General features: G+C 53.0%; 1 protein-coding gene across 1 annotated transcript; it reads left to right on the top strand.

Annotated features, from left to right (window-relative positions):
* Window positions 1–724: 724 nt before the first annotated feature.
* Window positions 725–12,815, top strand: RAB5C (RAB5C, member RAS oncogene family). The gene is made up of 6 exons (XM_057379538.1): window positions 725–798; window positions 8,731–8,975; window positions 9,911–10,062; window positions 10,347–10,469; window positions 11,198–11,291; window positions 11,663–12,815. Exons 2-6 carry the CDS (start codon window positions 8,810–8,812, stop codon window positions 11,776–11,778), a joined length of 651 nt encoding a protein of 216 aa, XP_057235521.1. The 5' UTR covers window positions 725–798; window positions 8,731–8,809; the 3' UTR covers window positions 11,779–12,815.
* Window positions 12,816–13,696: the final 881 nt, after the last annotated feature.

Below are 13,696 nucleotides of genomic sequence, written 5' to 3'. Positions count from 1 at the left end.
CGCGGGCACCGCTGGCACCGGCACCGGTGGCACCGGCACCGGGGGACTCCGCTGCGGCTGACCCTACCCGGGAGGGGGGGTTCTGCCGCCGCCCTCGGAGTCCCCCGGGACGCCGCACTCGGAACACTCACAGGGATTTTGATACCGTTTTATATTTATCGCCCACGGGGCATTTTCTACAGCGCGCCCGGGTCCGGCAGCCCCGCCCTGCCCGGGACGGTGGGACGCGGCGGGGCAGCGCAGCTCAGTCCCGGGGACCCGCGGGGCCAGGAGCGGCGGGGATCTGGCGGGGAGAATCCGGCGGGGATCCGAGGAGGAAAATCCGGCAGGAATCCGTGGGGATCTCCGGGTTACCCGGGGGTCACGGCCGCTGCCGCCCCTCCGCCGCTGTAGTTCGTGTTGTTCCGCCCCGCCTCTCCCMTGCTCCCCGCAACACGGAGAAATAAAGGCTCTATTTTTCCAGCCGCGGCTCCGCTGTGTCTCTGCCCGCGSCCGCCCCGCCCTGTCCGGGTCCCCGCCGTGTCCCTCCGGTGCCCGGGCTGGGACCCCCCGCCCCAGACTACAACTCCCAGCAGTCCCCGCGGGCCCGCCATGACGTCACGCTCATCTCATTGGGGCGGTGCGTCCAATGAGGGCGGGGTGGCGGAGGGGCGGGGCGATGATGATTGACAGCTATATCTGCCTATGGCCGGCGAGCGGGGGGCGGAAGGGGTGGTCGGATCCGGAAGCGGAACGGGTAAAGGCGGAAGTGAGGGCCGGGGCCTGCGAGACGCACCGGCGGGAGCGGCGCTGCGGGCGGTGAGTGGGGCCGCGCTCGCTCGTTCCGCCCCGAGGTGGCTGGGCCCGGCCCGAGGGTGCGGACCCGTTCCCTGGGATCTCACCAGGCCGGGGGWGGCGGCCGCACCCTGCCGCTTCGGGGGCTCCGTGGCGGGAGTGGAGCGGGGGCTCGGTGGCGCCGCTGTGCCGGGCGGGGCGATACCGGCGCTGGAGCGGACGGGCGCCGGCGGGGCGGGGGCTCCGGGCCACCGAGTACCCTCTCCTCTCGCCGTGTGSCGGCACAGCGGGGCCCTGCGTGTGKTGCGAGGCGGGGCASCGACAGCAGCGCCGGCCTGGTGGTACCGAGCGCTAACGGGAGGGGAGCCGGGCTGGGAGCGGGSAGCGGCACGGCCGAGGGGACGGTGCCCGGCTCAGGGAAAACGTCCCGGTGGCGCTGTGGGCTCTCGGTTCAGGCGCCTCCGGGCTGGCCGTGAGCAGGTGGGGCTCCCGGGACGGCAGGGACGGGCACCTGCGGCCGGTGCCCGGTGACTCTCCGGGAGCCGTGCCCCGGCTCCGTTCCCGCACTGCCGTGACTGACTGGAAGTTGAATGGGATCGGGGAAGGTGTGGTACCGGGATAGCAATGGTGTCATGATGGGATCATATTTTGTTGTAGCTGCCTAGAGTACAAACTCCGGGAGCTGGGAATTCCAGCTGGGAACTGCTGAAATGAGGGGGGTGACTTGATTTGCTGCAAATAGGCTTTGGGGCAGACTGTGCTGGGTCACTGCTGGTGCCAAACACAGCCCTGTGCCCCTCGAGGGCCCTTGTGAAGAGAAACGTGTGGTGCTGTAGGGCTCTGAATGAAGCCCACGGGCTGCAAGGACATTTTGTGGCTTTTCTGGAAGGGAATCTCGAGCAAGACTGTCCTTGGATCCTTGTCACGGCAGGGGAGAGAGATCCTGGTGTGTGAGGCGGGAGTGTGGGATCCTGGTGGGATTGCAGCAGAGTGCAGGTGTGACTGTGAGCAACAGGTTGGTCCTGCTAAATCCTGGGGAAGCTGCTCAGAGCTTCTTCCTGGTGCTGCTCAGGGTGCTGCCAGACCTCCTGGGCTGCTGTGACCCTGCAAGGAGCCCAGCCCAGCTCTGACCCCGGCCCAGCTGACCTTTAGTTGCTGCCCACCTTTAGATGTGGCTGTTGGAGGTCTGACCTTGGCTGTTTTCAAGCCTGTGAAGAAGTTGGGGAGGAGAATATGCTGAGGGACTATTTTAAGTCTGGTGTGGAACAACTTGCCTCTACTATTCTTAGCTTTCTGTGTGGAGGGTCAGCACACTTGAGCTGCCCTGTTTACAGCCTGACTTTGGGCCTGCGCTCTCCTGGGGCTCCTCAGCTGGTTCTGAGCCTTGGCTGGGGCCAAAAAATCAAATTTAGTCCAGTTGTCTTGACATGCCACACTGAGTGAGCTTCCTGGAAATATCCCCTTAATGTCCACTACTGCCTTAACTCTGAAAGTCTTTCACATTTCTTTTCAGCTCACCTGGATAATAAGGTGAAAGAGCTGTGGCTGAAAAGGGCTAAGATTTTAGGATAGTACCTGTAGGCAGCTGCAAGATAATATGGATCTTGATGTGTTCTTGGGGTGAGGTGAGCAGGTAAAGCACAAGCCTGGATCTGGGAGGAATTCCAGGACAGGAATGCTTGGGGTCATGCCTGAGTCTCAGCATTGAAATCACCTCAGAACTCCTCAAGAATCACAGCAGTCTGCTGACACAGTCAATACCTTCAGACCAAAAATCTGCTTCTGGGGTGATCTTCCTTCCTAAGATGCTCTGGTTTATTTAGGTGACATTTGGTTGAAGGTTGTGCAGGCAGTGGGGATCCCTGGAGGCTCTGTGAGTAGGTGCTGATGCCTCTTCAGGTGTTGGAACAACCCAGGCAAGGTGAGAGGATTTGAGTTATTGGAGATGATGAAGGAAAGGCTGGCTTGGCACATGGATATGAGTATAATAAGATAAAAGTCTTACAAATAAGATATCTAATTTTGCATTAATAGAGTATACTTTACTTTCATGTGAAGACAGTGATGAGTTGGGCAGTGTCTAAAGGAACTCTGGTGATGTGTGTGTGCTTGGCCCAAACCTCATTGTTGTGCTGAGACGTGGGATTATCTCCATCACTGCAAAGCTCTTCTGCATCTCAAGAGGGATCAGCTGGAGGGTTGCTCTAGGCCCTGCCATCATTAACTCTGGATCCAAACTTCTTCAGCTGCTGCATAGTTAGTGGATGGTGGTCATGGCATCTCCCTGAAAAAGGAGGGGGAAGGAATGCCAAGTGCTTTCAGACACAGGAAATGAAATGGGAACGCTTCTAATGAAGTGGGTGTAGCCCAGAGTATTCCTGTCAGCAGACTTAAAAGAGGATAGAATGTAGAAATGTTGGAGTCAGCTGTTTTCTTCCCTTGGGGTATGAAGTTTGCAGCCTCTTATGCAAGTCCTGAGAAGTTGTTGGACTAACATTGAAAACATGCCAGACACTGGCCAGRAACAGGGAACCTTGCTGGATGTGACAGTACWGGGGAGGGATAAAATTCATCTGAGTTCTGGAGGGAATGCTGTCCTCCCCTGGAGCACAGGAATGAGCTGCTGGAGCAATTCTACATAAACAGATAAGAAAACACTGGTTTTCATGTTTGCTTTGGTTTGGTAGTGCTCCAAATAAGGAGCTGCTCGAGGAAGGAGATCTCTGTGCAGTCTGGGAAAGATATTCTGAAGGTCACAGATTCTTTGCAGTGCAGGTGGCAGTTTGCTGCTTTGCACTGCTGATGTTGCCCTCTTGCTGACTGAATGGTGGGTGCTATCCAAGTCTGTCTGGTCAAAGTGGAGCTGTGTCTGTTGAGGATATCTGAACAGGGGTCAGTGTCTGGAACAGGAGTTAAAGGACCTTGGCTGAGGAATTAAAACCTTGATGCTTTTGTTCTGTTTGRGTCAGTCCAGGCTTCATCTATGAGTTGCTCCTCCAGCCTTGCTGTGCCAAGGATGACTGAAAGTGGGTGAGGGATGAAAGAGGGAGCTGCTGGGGGACAGGGAATGTGGAGGCTTTGCTCCCTAGAGCTAGTGAGCAGCGGGAGAAGAAGGTGATGTAAAACTCTTCCACAGAAGTCTGTGCCAGAGGAATTGTAACAGCAGGGTGGTGGCCTTGAAATCTCTGAGGATAGAGTTGTTTTGGAAAAGCTGCTTTGGAAAACAGCTGGCTGCTGGGGCTGCTCCAGAGGCCATGGATGTGCAGATGTCAGGAAACAGATGTGTGTATCAACGACATGAGAAGGAGCTGGTGCTGCAGGGTCTCCTAGACTTGTTCAGGGATGTAGCTGAATGAGTAGTTCAACTTTAGAATGGAAATGCTATTTACCTCTAAATTAAGATGAGTGTTTCCAAGTCTTTGTGAGTCTTGGACATGGGACTGCACAGAGAAGTTGTTACACTATCCTAAGTTAGTCCCAGCCATAGGAGTGCTGCTGAAACTTCTGTCCCAGCTGATTTAGGTCTGTGTACCTGCACTTTAGGGCTGTAGTGCAGCTTCTGCCAGCTAGAGTGGAGGGTGGCCCATTTCAGAGCAGTTCCTGAATTCCAGACTGTCCTCACTGGTCAGGACACTGAGGGCTCATTCTTTGGGGAGGGAAGTTCATGTTGTCTGTAGAAGGGCAGAGTATTGACACTCATCAGACTTGATGGGACTGAGGTTTGGAGGTTGGATCTGTTTCCTGGTTCATCTCCTCTATAACAGCTGGGTCTGTTCTTCCTTTCTCTGCAGCCTGGACCCTCCTGCAGTCAGGCTCTGGAGGTTTGTTCCTATTGATCATATTAATGAGTTGGAATATTARGTTGATGTTCCATGATGTGCTGGCCTGGGCCAGTGTGGTCCATGCGTGGTTCTGCTGGGACCCACACTTTCTGCTGGCTCTGCTCATGGAAGTTCCTCCTGAGTCTTTGTCCTGAAGCTGTGCAGCCCTGGGGAGAGCAGGGCAGTGCAGGCCAGCTGCTCGTGCAGTGTGAGGTGAAGCAAAACCACTGGGTAACTTCAGGGCTTCCTTTGCCAAGGAATTCGTGTAACACTGTCAGCTATTTAACAAGATAAATACTTCACTAGGGCTTTTGTCTTGAGTATTTTGGTTCTAAGCCAACAAATCCCCAGTGAAGCAACTGCTTGCATAGCTGAGAGCAGCAGCAGTCCTTTGGGTAACCAGAGTCTTCAGGATTKGGTTTCTAAATATCCTCAGCTTTCAGAGTAGTCCTTGCTACTGGGTGAAYACAGGGTAAAAATATCAGATTCTCTAACTTCTGACACCTTAAATGAGAAACTTCCCTGGTGGGGTTTCCTGCAGAGGGTTAACATGGGRATCTGATGGTAATTCCCCTGTGGAGATTTGGGGTTTTGTCCTGGGTACATTTGTTTGAAATGGGCTCTGGTRCTATTCCCCATCATCCTGAGAGCTCTGGAGAATGTCCTTGCCCTTGGGCAGGCAGGGAGTGCAGCAGCCATGGTGTGTACTTTCTCATTTAGGGCACTCAGATTCTTGAATTTAATATTCCTGGCTGTGTACAGCCCCTTCCAGCAAACCCTGGCAGGCAGGGTTGGAGGAGCACAAACTGCAGAAGTGATAGACCTGGAGCTCTCACCTGTGGGACAGCATCAGCAATTGGTACTTGTCTTTGATCTCAAAGCGAACAAGAGACTGTGGTAAGAGTTCACAATGAAGAAATCAGTTCTGCTGTGGGATGCAGAGCTGCTGTGTGTGCTTCAGTGAGCAGGAGGTGGGTAGGGCAGGCAAACAAACCAGCACGAGCCTTTTCATGGGTCTTGTGATCTCCCAAGTGCTGGGTTTCACTGGTTAAAAGAAACCAGTAGGAAAATTAATGCTTGTTAATCTTGATTATCAGTACCCCACCATGCCCTTCCTTTTCATGGCCTTGACTGCTTGAATTAGTGTGGCAAGCTGGGACAAGCTGGGCCTTCAGCTGCTTTCCCTTGTCTGGGTGGTATCACTGTGGTTATTTTGGTCTGCCTGACCCATGGCTCGAGTGTCAGTGCTGGGGTTCTCGTGGGGAGCAGGGAGGGGTGAATGCCCAATTCTCTTCTGGAAGAGATGGGGTGATGAACAGCTYCCCAAGTGTCAGAAATGGTTTCATACAGCAGGAGGCACTCCCTGTTCCTCGAGCCAGTGTCCATGATGGGTGTAGGCTGATCTAGCACAGTCCAGGCTGTGTGGTTTAGCTGCCTGTTCCCTCTGCAGAGCTCCGTTCTGTCTGGCAGGAATCCTCAAACATGCTGGCATTGGCAGAAAGTGCCTGTCCTGTCATGGAGTGTGTTTGCTGTCTGCAGTGTCAAAGGGCACTTCCTTCAATTGTTTGCTCCTTCCTGAGACCATCAGCTGGTCATCCARGTCTCAGCAATGTCCTTAGCCCGAGGCTTTCAGTGGCCAGTTAGGGTCTGTAAATTCCACTCAAACATCTGAAAAATACAGCAACTTCTCATGTGAACATGAAGTCATACAATCTTGCATCCAAACCTCAGATGATGACCCGGCCCTGCCTGCACTGACCAGTGGCTGTCCACAATGAGCTCAACATAGATGTGCTTTCCTAATTCTGTTGGAGTTCACGTAGCAGATGGCAAAATGCATCAAGATCTGTGAAATATAGGTCAGGCTAAGACTAAGACAGAGGATGTCAACAAGCTCATTTCCTTGTTTTGCTCTGGGAATCACCCCTATCGGATTTCAGGAGGCCGTAACTCACACACATAGTGATTCACACAGCGTTTAATGCGCAGAATGTTGGTCTGGAGCAGCGACAGAGCTGATAGACTGCCCAGAGAGTTATAAATACAAGGTTAAACCAAAGCTGTTCTCTTGCAAGCTCTGTTTAGAGGGGAGCTATAAAAGGTGAAAGCCTCTTCAGGTTGGTAGAGATGCAGAGCTGCTGCTGAGCCTCTTGAACCTGGCAGTGACCAAGCTGCTCCTGACCAGAGCAACAAATGCTACTCCCTCACTGTCCAGCAAAGCTTCATATCAAATTTTGCTTCATATCAAGCTTTCTCATCCTGTCAAAGTGTTTGCCCTTCCTCAGAAAAGGGAGGGGTGTCCTGATAGTGCTGCTTGCAAGGAACCAGCTCTGAATTACAYCTTCATTGCTTAACCCAAGRTTGGACTCAGAGCWATGGCTYCCCRGCTCTGGCTCCTGAAACATCCCASAGCACTCAGAAGTTTTATTCCTCGSTTTCTGTCCTACCTGCCAGCTCTAGTGACTGGTACTGCCTTAACAGCCCGTGTCTGCCTCCTGTCAGAGCAATCTGAGGTGAGATGTCTCYAGGTCAGTGTATGCTCAAGTGCTTTGTATTTTGAAAGCTGCTGAGGTTCTCCAGCTGCTGACACTTACAGGCTCCAGAATAGCTCTGAAATGGCTGGAGGTGCCCTATCAAACTGTGGGATTGTTTAAACTTGAGGCATAGTTATAGTAGCCTCAAGCAGTCACAGCTGGACAGGCTTTGCCCTAGGAAGCAGCTATTTGAAACTTTCTTCTGTGCTGAGTAGGCTTGAGCCTTGTTCATAGGACACTGTGCTCCAGTTCAACCTGCTTTAAATTTCATATTTATGGATATCTCCTATTTTCTGGGAGAATGCAGGATTCATTCAACTTTTTACACAGTTTCTTTGGGGGTGCTCTCAGAGCAAAGAAAATTGGATTTTGGGGCATTTTCTTTTAACAGCCTGTGTTAGGAGGGTAGAAGGGAAAGTGGTGATCCAGAGCAGATGCCATCAGCTGTAGCATTTATCATTCACAGGGAAGTGGGAGTTGTGACGGGTACAGGAAATGTGCCTAAATCTGTAACTGTGTACTTGGAAAGCATTCCTGTTCTCTGCAGGCAGCAGAGCTTAGTGCTTAGGGGGAGGCCCTTGTGGGATTCACTTGTGGGTAACTCTGGATGCAAATCAGCTTGTCCTGCTGTTCCTGCCATGATTTTGTGCTTTTGCATCACTCTGGAGGTTGGTGCTGGGGAGTGGTTGGCAGTGCCAATCTGAGGCGATGCTGCCTGTTCGTTCTGGCTTTGAACAGTCCATGTGAGGAACGTGGCCAGTAGCCTGATGACCTGGAATGCTGTGGGATAAGGGTGTTGAGGCAGTGGGAGGGGTGTGGGAGGCATTAGGTGCTGCCTCTGGATCAGGCTGGGTGGTGATTGCTGGTGTGCAGAGGGGATGGTGGTGTTTGCTGCTGTCAGTGTCTGAGGGGATAACCTGTGCCAAGAGAGCAGCTGCTGTAGGTGYCTTCCTTAGGTGGGCACCTCCTCAGGTGCCTCCCCCTGTAGCAGACCACCTGCCTGGCTCCAGGGCCATCCTTGGACCCTCTGRGAGGTGCAGAATGTCGTGGTGGAAGTGCCGTGGGACAGACAGCTCCAGAAACCCCTTTTATCCAAATGCCTCATGACCTGCAGAGCTGCCTCCTGCCAGTGTGGCACTGGGATGGCTCTGTATGGCATTGATGGTCTGAAGCTGCTTCCTTGTGAACTCAGGAAAGGAGGAAGGAGCTAAAGGTCAACCTCAGTTACCTCTGTGAACTGAGTAATTGCTGTTTGAATAGACAAAGCTCTAATAACACCCATTGTGTGCTGGGTGCTCCTTACCTGCCTCACCCTGGCAAGGTGTGTGTGTGTAACATCCACACACGTGGAAGTGCTGGAGGGCCCACTGGTGGGGAGGAAAGCTTCTATCACCATCACCTCTTTTCCAGGGAGGCTCTGCACTCTGAGATCTTGCTGCCTGGCAGGAACTGCCCTGTGGTGCTCACAGCTGATAACTTTCCACTGTGGGAAGGAGCCACCACCAGGCTGTGCTGATGGTGGCTGCAGATCAAACCACCCTCTAGAACTGGTACAGCTGGTCCCTGTAGAGCGTGTCACTAACTCTGACCTCCTCTTCCAGTTGCAACCTGCCTACAGGTGGATTCCAGTGCAGAACCTGCAGCATCCTTAACTCTCGGCACTCCTGCACTTAGACCACAATGGCAGGTCGAGGTGGAGCTGCCCGACCGAATGGACCAGCTGCTGGGAACAAAATCTGCCAGTTTAAACTTGTTCTTTTGGGCGAGTCAGCRGTGGGGAAGTCCAGCCTGGTCCTGCGTTTTGTGAAGGGGCAGTTCCACGAGTACCAGGAGAGCACGATTGGAGGTGAGTGCCAACCCCAGATKCCTGTGGCTGGGAGGTGCTGACCTTGCCAGGGCAGTCTGGGGTGTCAGAAGCAAGACTGGCTATTTCAGTCTGGTCTGGGATTTTTGCTATAAATAGAGCCAAACAGTTAATGCTTTAACTCTTGGTTTGCAATTTGTTTGTTGGTGTGACGATCAACGCAGTGAGAATAACGCTATGGCAACCCTGCACTCTGCCTCTGAGGTTTTCCTTCCAGTGCCTCAGCTCCAGCTTCTAATTAGAACTGAGCCCTTCAGCTTGGTTTATAGCCCTTAATTATCTTTTCATACCATGACCTGGGATTTTGGGATTGTTTCTAGCCTGATACTGTTATCTACTTTTACAGTGCTTTCAGGTCTGGTGGTTTTTTAGCTTGAAATCATTAGCACATGTCATTAGCATGTGGGTCTCTGAGCAGCAATACCAGAGGGGTGTCCTGACAAAAGGCTTGAGTTGTCCCTCTGCACCCTGTGAAGGGATTAAGCACAGCTGTAAGTTTGGCTTACTGGCATGCAGGGCTTGATGCTCCTCTGTGGAGTGCTGTGATCTGCCTCAGTCTGTATGCAAGGCCAGTCCCTTTGTCTTGCGTCTAACACATGGTGTTAGACTCASTGGGACAAGAAAACAACCAGTATTAAACTGGGGAGTGTGGTGTAGCTGGGTTCRATGCTCCCCAGGTCTGATGTGGGTGCCAGAATTGGGCTGTGTGCTCCCTGTCAGGGGCTGCTGGCAGGGTCTGGCAGCGTGGATGCTCCTCCAGGCCACCTTCCTGTCACTGTGTGGTGACTCTTGGTTCCTGCGAGCAGGGAGTGTGACACAGCAGAGCTGCAGCTGCCACAGCGAGTGGTGCTGGCCTGAGCAGAGCTGCCCCGAGCTCCTGTCCTGCTGGAGCTGAGGCAAACYCCCTTCTCTTGCAGCTGCCTTCCTAACACAGACAGTGTGTCTGGATGACACAACAGTGAAGTTTGAGATCTGGGACACGGCGGGGCAGGAGCGGTACCACAGCCTGGCCCCCATGTACTACCGGGGGGCTCAGGCAGCCATCGTGGTCTACGACATCACCAACACAGTGAGTGTGGGCAGGGCTGGGGGGCTGCCAGGAGGCTCCTGATGCCCTGGGTGTGTGTCTGGGTCAGAGACCTGCAGGTACCTGCCTGTGGGTGCCAAATTCTTGAAAACTGCTCGTGGCCTCTTCCTCAGCTCCGGCCAAGGCTGTGAGCTGATAAAGGATCCTGCTGCCAAGTGCTGCAGAGGCAGAACACTTCTCACAGGAAAGCCTTGTTCTAATCATATCTGCCCTGTGGATTCCTACACGGCTGCCCTTCCTGACTGCTGCCTCCTGTTTGCTTCCAGGACACATTTGTACGAGCCAAGAACTGGGTGAAAGAGTTGCAGAGGCAGGCTAGCCCCAATATTGTAATTGCACTAGCAGGAAACAAGGCAGACCTTGCTASCAAGAGAGCTGTGGACTTCCAGGTGAGTGGGAATCCAAATAAGTTGTTACCCAAGCAGGTCAGGAAAGCATCTTTTTGCTTAAGTGAGGGAGATGGTGGCTGTGTAAAATATGCTTGGAGGGAAAATGAAAGTGAGGTTTTGTGCTGAGGACTGCAGGATGCCACTGAACAGGATCTGTTCCCTGCCCTTCCCTTTATTCTGTCATAGCACACGTGGCCCTGGCTGGTGAAAGTTCTGGTGAGTGAGTGTGGAGGAGGAGGCCCACGGAGCACAAGCTCCTTTTCCTCAGTCTCCTTTGCTGCCTTACGCAGGCAGGGATGTCTGTGGGGTGTGAAACAGCATCTTCTGGGTACMAGACACATGAGGAATCATTCCCAGCTTGTTCTCTGCTGTTCACAGCTCTCATCRCATCTGAAGCAAGCGTTCAGGAGAGATTCTTAATCAGCTCTGTCACAGGATTGCTTGTGGTGCCCTTGCAGTGGGTGACATCCTCCCAGCTGACCCAGCCACCAGTCAGACTGTGCCCCAGCTCAGCTGTGGGACACTGGCCATGCAGGGCTGCCAGTGGGGCTTGTCCCTGGGTTGTTCTAAAGTTGTCCCCCGGGTGGGGACAGGTACTGGGGAGGGAATTTCTGGCCCAAGGTGTGATACAGCATTTCTCCAGGTGTTAATGTTGACAAGTGAAGCGCATGAAGTCTGCTTGAGCTCCTGGCAGAGTGCCTTTAGCACTCTGATGTGATTGTTTGTAGGATGCACAAACATATGCAGATGACAACAGCTTGCTGTTCATGGAGACGTCGGCGAAGACAGCGATGAATGTGAATGAAATCTTCATGGCAATAGGTAATGGCCTGTGTGCAGGGCTGAGGTAGCTCTGAGTGCCAGCACTGCAGCCCAAGGGGGTCCTGTGTCAGCCAGGGCTGGTGGCTCTTACTGGGACTGGTGTCCAGGTTGCCATAATGGCGTGATCAGTCATTCCCTGAGTGTGTGGGGCCTTAGCCTTGCAAAGCTTCCTCCTCTCTCTGTGTCTGGCGTGGTGAGGGAGGAAGGAGCAGCCAGAGCTGAGGATGGGCTGGTTTGCCATGCAGTGCTACTGGCAGTGTCCCAGTGKTGGTGAGGGGCTGGGCTGGAGCAGGCTGAACCCAGCCTGGGGTGTRCAGCGGGAGGAGCTTACCCCCTCTAACAGACCCTACTAACACCCTGTTTCCTTCTAGCCAAGAAACTGCCAAAAAATGAACCCCAGAATGCTCCTGGTGGGCAAGGCAGGAATCGGGTGGTGGACCTTCAGGAGAGCAGCCAGCCGAGCAGAGGCCAGTGCTGCAGCAACTGAGCAGCTGCYCCGGCCCGCGAGCCCTTGGAGGACGTGACTGGAACCCACGCTAACGATCGCACTTACCGTAGGGCGGCTGCTGCCGGCGCCGCTGTGATTCTCCATCCCTTTCTGATCATAGGCTGGAGGGAGTTCTTCCACCTGCACCTTTCTGTACAAATACTAATTCAATTCTAAGTCTTAAGTCACTTTTTTAATATATGAACTTCTGCTCTTCCCTCTTCCTGGTGGTGGTGGATGCAGGACCTGGTGTCTGCCCAGCCAGCGTGGCCGTCCCGCGGGTGAGGCCAGCAGCACCCAGGTCCCACAGCACTGTAGTTCACTATGGGAAACAAAGGGATATTGGGACACGTGTTTAAAGTTCCCCGTGTGTAAGAGCTGAGGCTGATCCCGTATGATGCGCCCAGAACAACCACTAAACTGTAGCATTAGAGACAAACTCCGGCTCTTGGGCCACTTATTGACCAAATCAATGATGAGTATTTGGGGTGGGGCAGAGGGAAGCAAAACTGGTTTCTTCTGTATTTTGTATTGTATGTTTCTCCATGTAACCAATCAGTATCTTGTCAATATAGTACATCCAACGAGCTGCCTGTTGTCTTTCTTTGTGTTGGACTCCAGCATGCCAACTCTTCTTTTCTCTCGGTTCTGTCGTAATGCACTAATCCTGTTGCAACTTTTTGCAAAAAAAAATCTTGTATAGAAATTTGTCCTTTTCTTGATGGTTGTGATGCCACTAATATTGTTAACCCTGCTCTGGTGGGAATACACAAGGTTTACTGATGTACAGAGGTGGGGTGGGGGAAGCCTTGGGTAACCTGTCAGTGGGAATGAAATGTATTGCAAAAGCCTGTAATTCCACAAAGAATGAAGGGAGGTATTAAATGGCTTCTGTTGCCAGACTCTAACTGATGTTGGCTGCTGCCTAGTGCCTAATGCAGTGTCTTATGCATCCTGGTATTTAAGAGGAACTGTTGACTTAGTCTTCATCACAAACTTCAGTTTTGTGTGATTAAAACAAAATTTTTATAAACCTATCATAACAACAATGTTTATGTTTCTTAATGCAGCAGGGACTGGACCCTAAGCACAACAGTTCTGGTGGAGGCTGAGCTGTGCTGGGCTGCTCCTGGTGTGTCCCACACCTTGGAAGGGAAATGGGGAGGGAAAAATGGGGCTTCTGAGCTTGGGCTGTGTGGCTGCTCCTGCACAGCTTCTCTCCTCACAGTGATGCTGCTTGGTGTTCACTTGGCTCCAGTGTGCTCCAGGGAAATAGAGGGAATTACTCCTTGCCTGATACTTCTGGGCAAACTCTGCGATGAAAGTTGGGAAGAGAGAGGGGGAGCAGTGTTCAGAGGAACTCAGCTCTGCAATGGGACAGGCTTGGGAGTGGTGCTCCAGAGTTAATGAATACAATGCCTCTGTCTCTGGAGGATGATGGCTTTGGAAGATGCTGCTSTCCTGTCACTGCTGCACAGACTGTGAGACCCCAAAACCCACAGCTGAGACCTGGAGTCGATATGGAAGGAAGAGCAGCCCTTTCAGCTCCATCTCTACCACGTGTGCTGCCAGCAGCACAGTTTGTGCTCAGGAGAGGCTGAGGATGGAGATGTGCTGCATTTGGACCCCTCAGCTTAGGGGCTGTGAGGGGCTCAGCCACAGGAGAGCTGTGAATGATTGTAGGAACAGCCTTGGCTTGTGTGTGCCCTTCATCCTCTATCCAAGCTCTCCATGCCTCTTCTTCATGCTGGATTTCCTTAAAATCCTGGAAGTGGGAAGGGTGTGGAGTGCCTGGGCTCATACTGGGATCTGTGGGGTGTGGAGTGGCCCCCACTGCCCCTCACTCGTGTGGGGCTGCTTAGCTCACAGCCTCTGTGGGACCACCCAGTGTGGGGTGGGCTGATGCTGCTGCTTTCCC

The sequence above is a fragment of the Malurus melanocephalus genome, unplaced genomic scaffold, assembly GCF_030028575.1.
Source record: "Malurus melanocephalus ecotype Western Australia unplaced genomic scaffold, MMel_1.1 scaffold_411, whole genome shotgun sequence".
Taxonomy (NCBI): domain Eukaryota; kingdom Metazoa; phylum Chordata; class Aves; order Passeriformes; family Maluridae; genus Malurus; species Malurus melanocephalus.
This window is presented reverse-complemented; position numbering and strand designations above follow the sequence as displayed.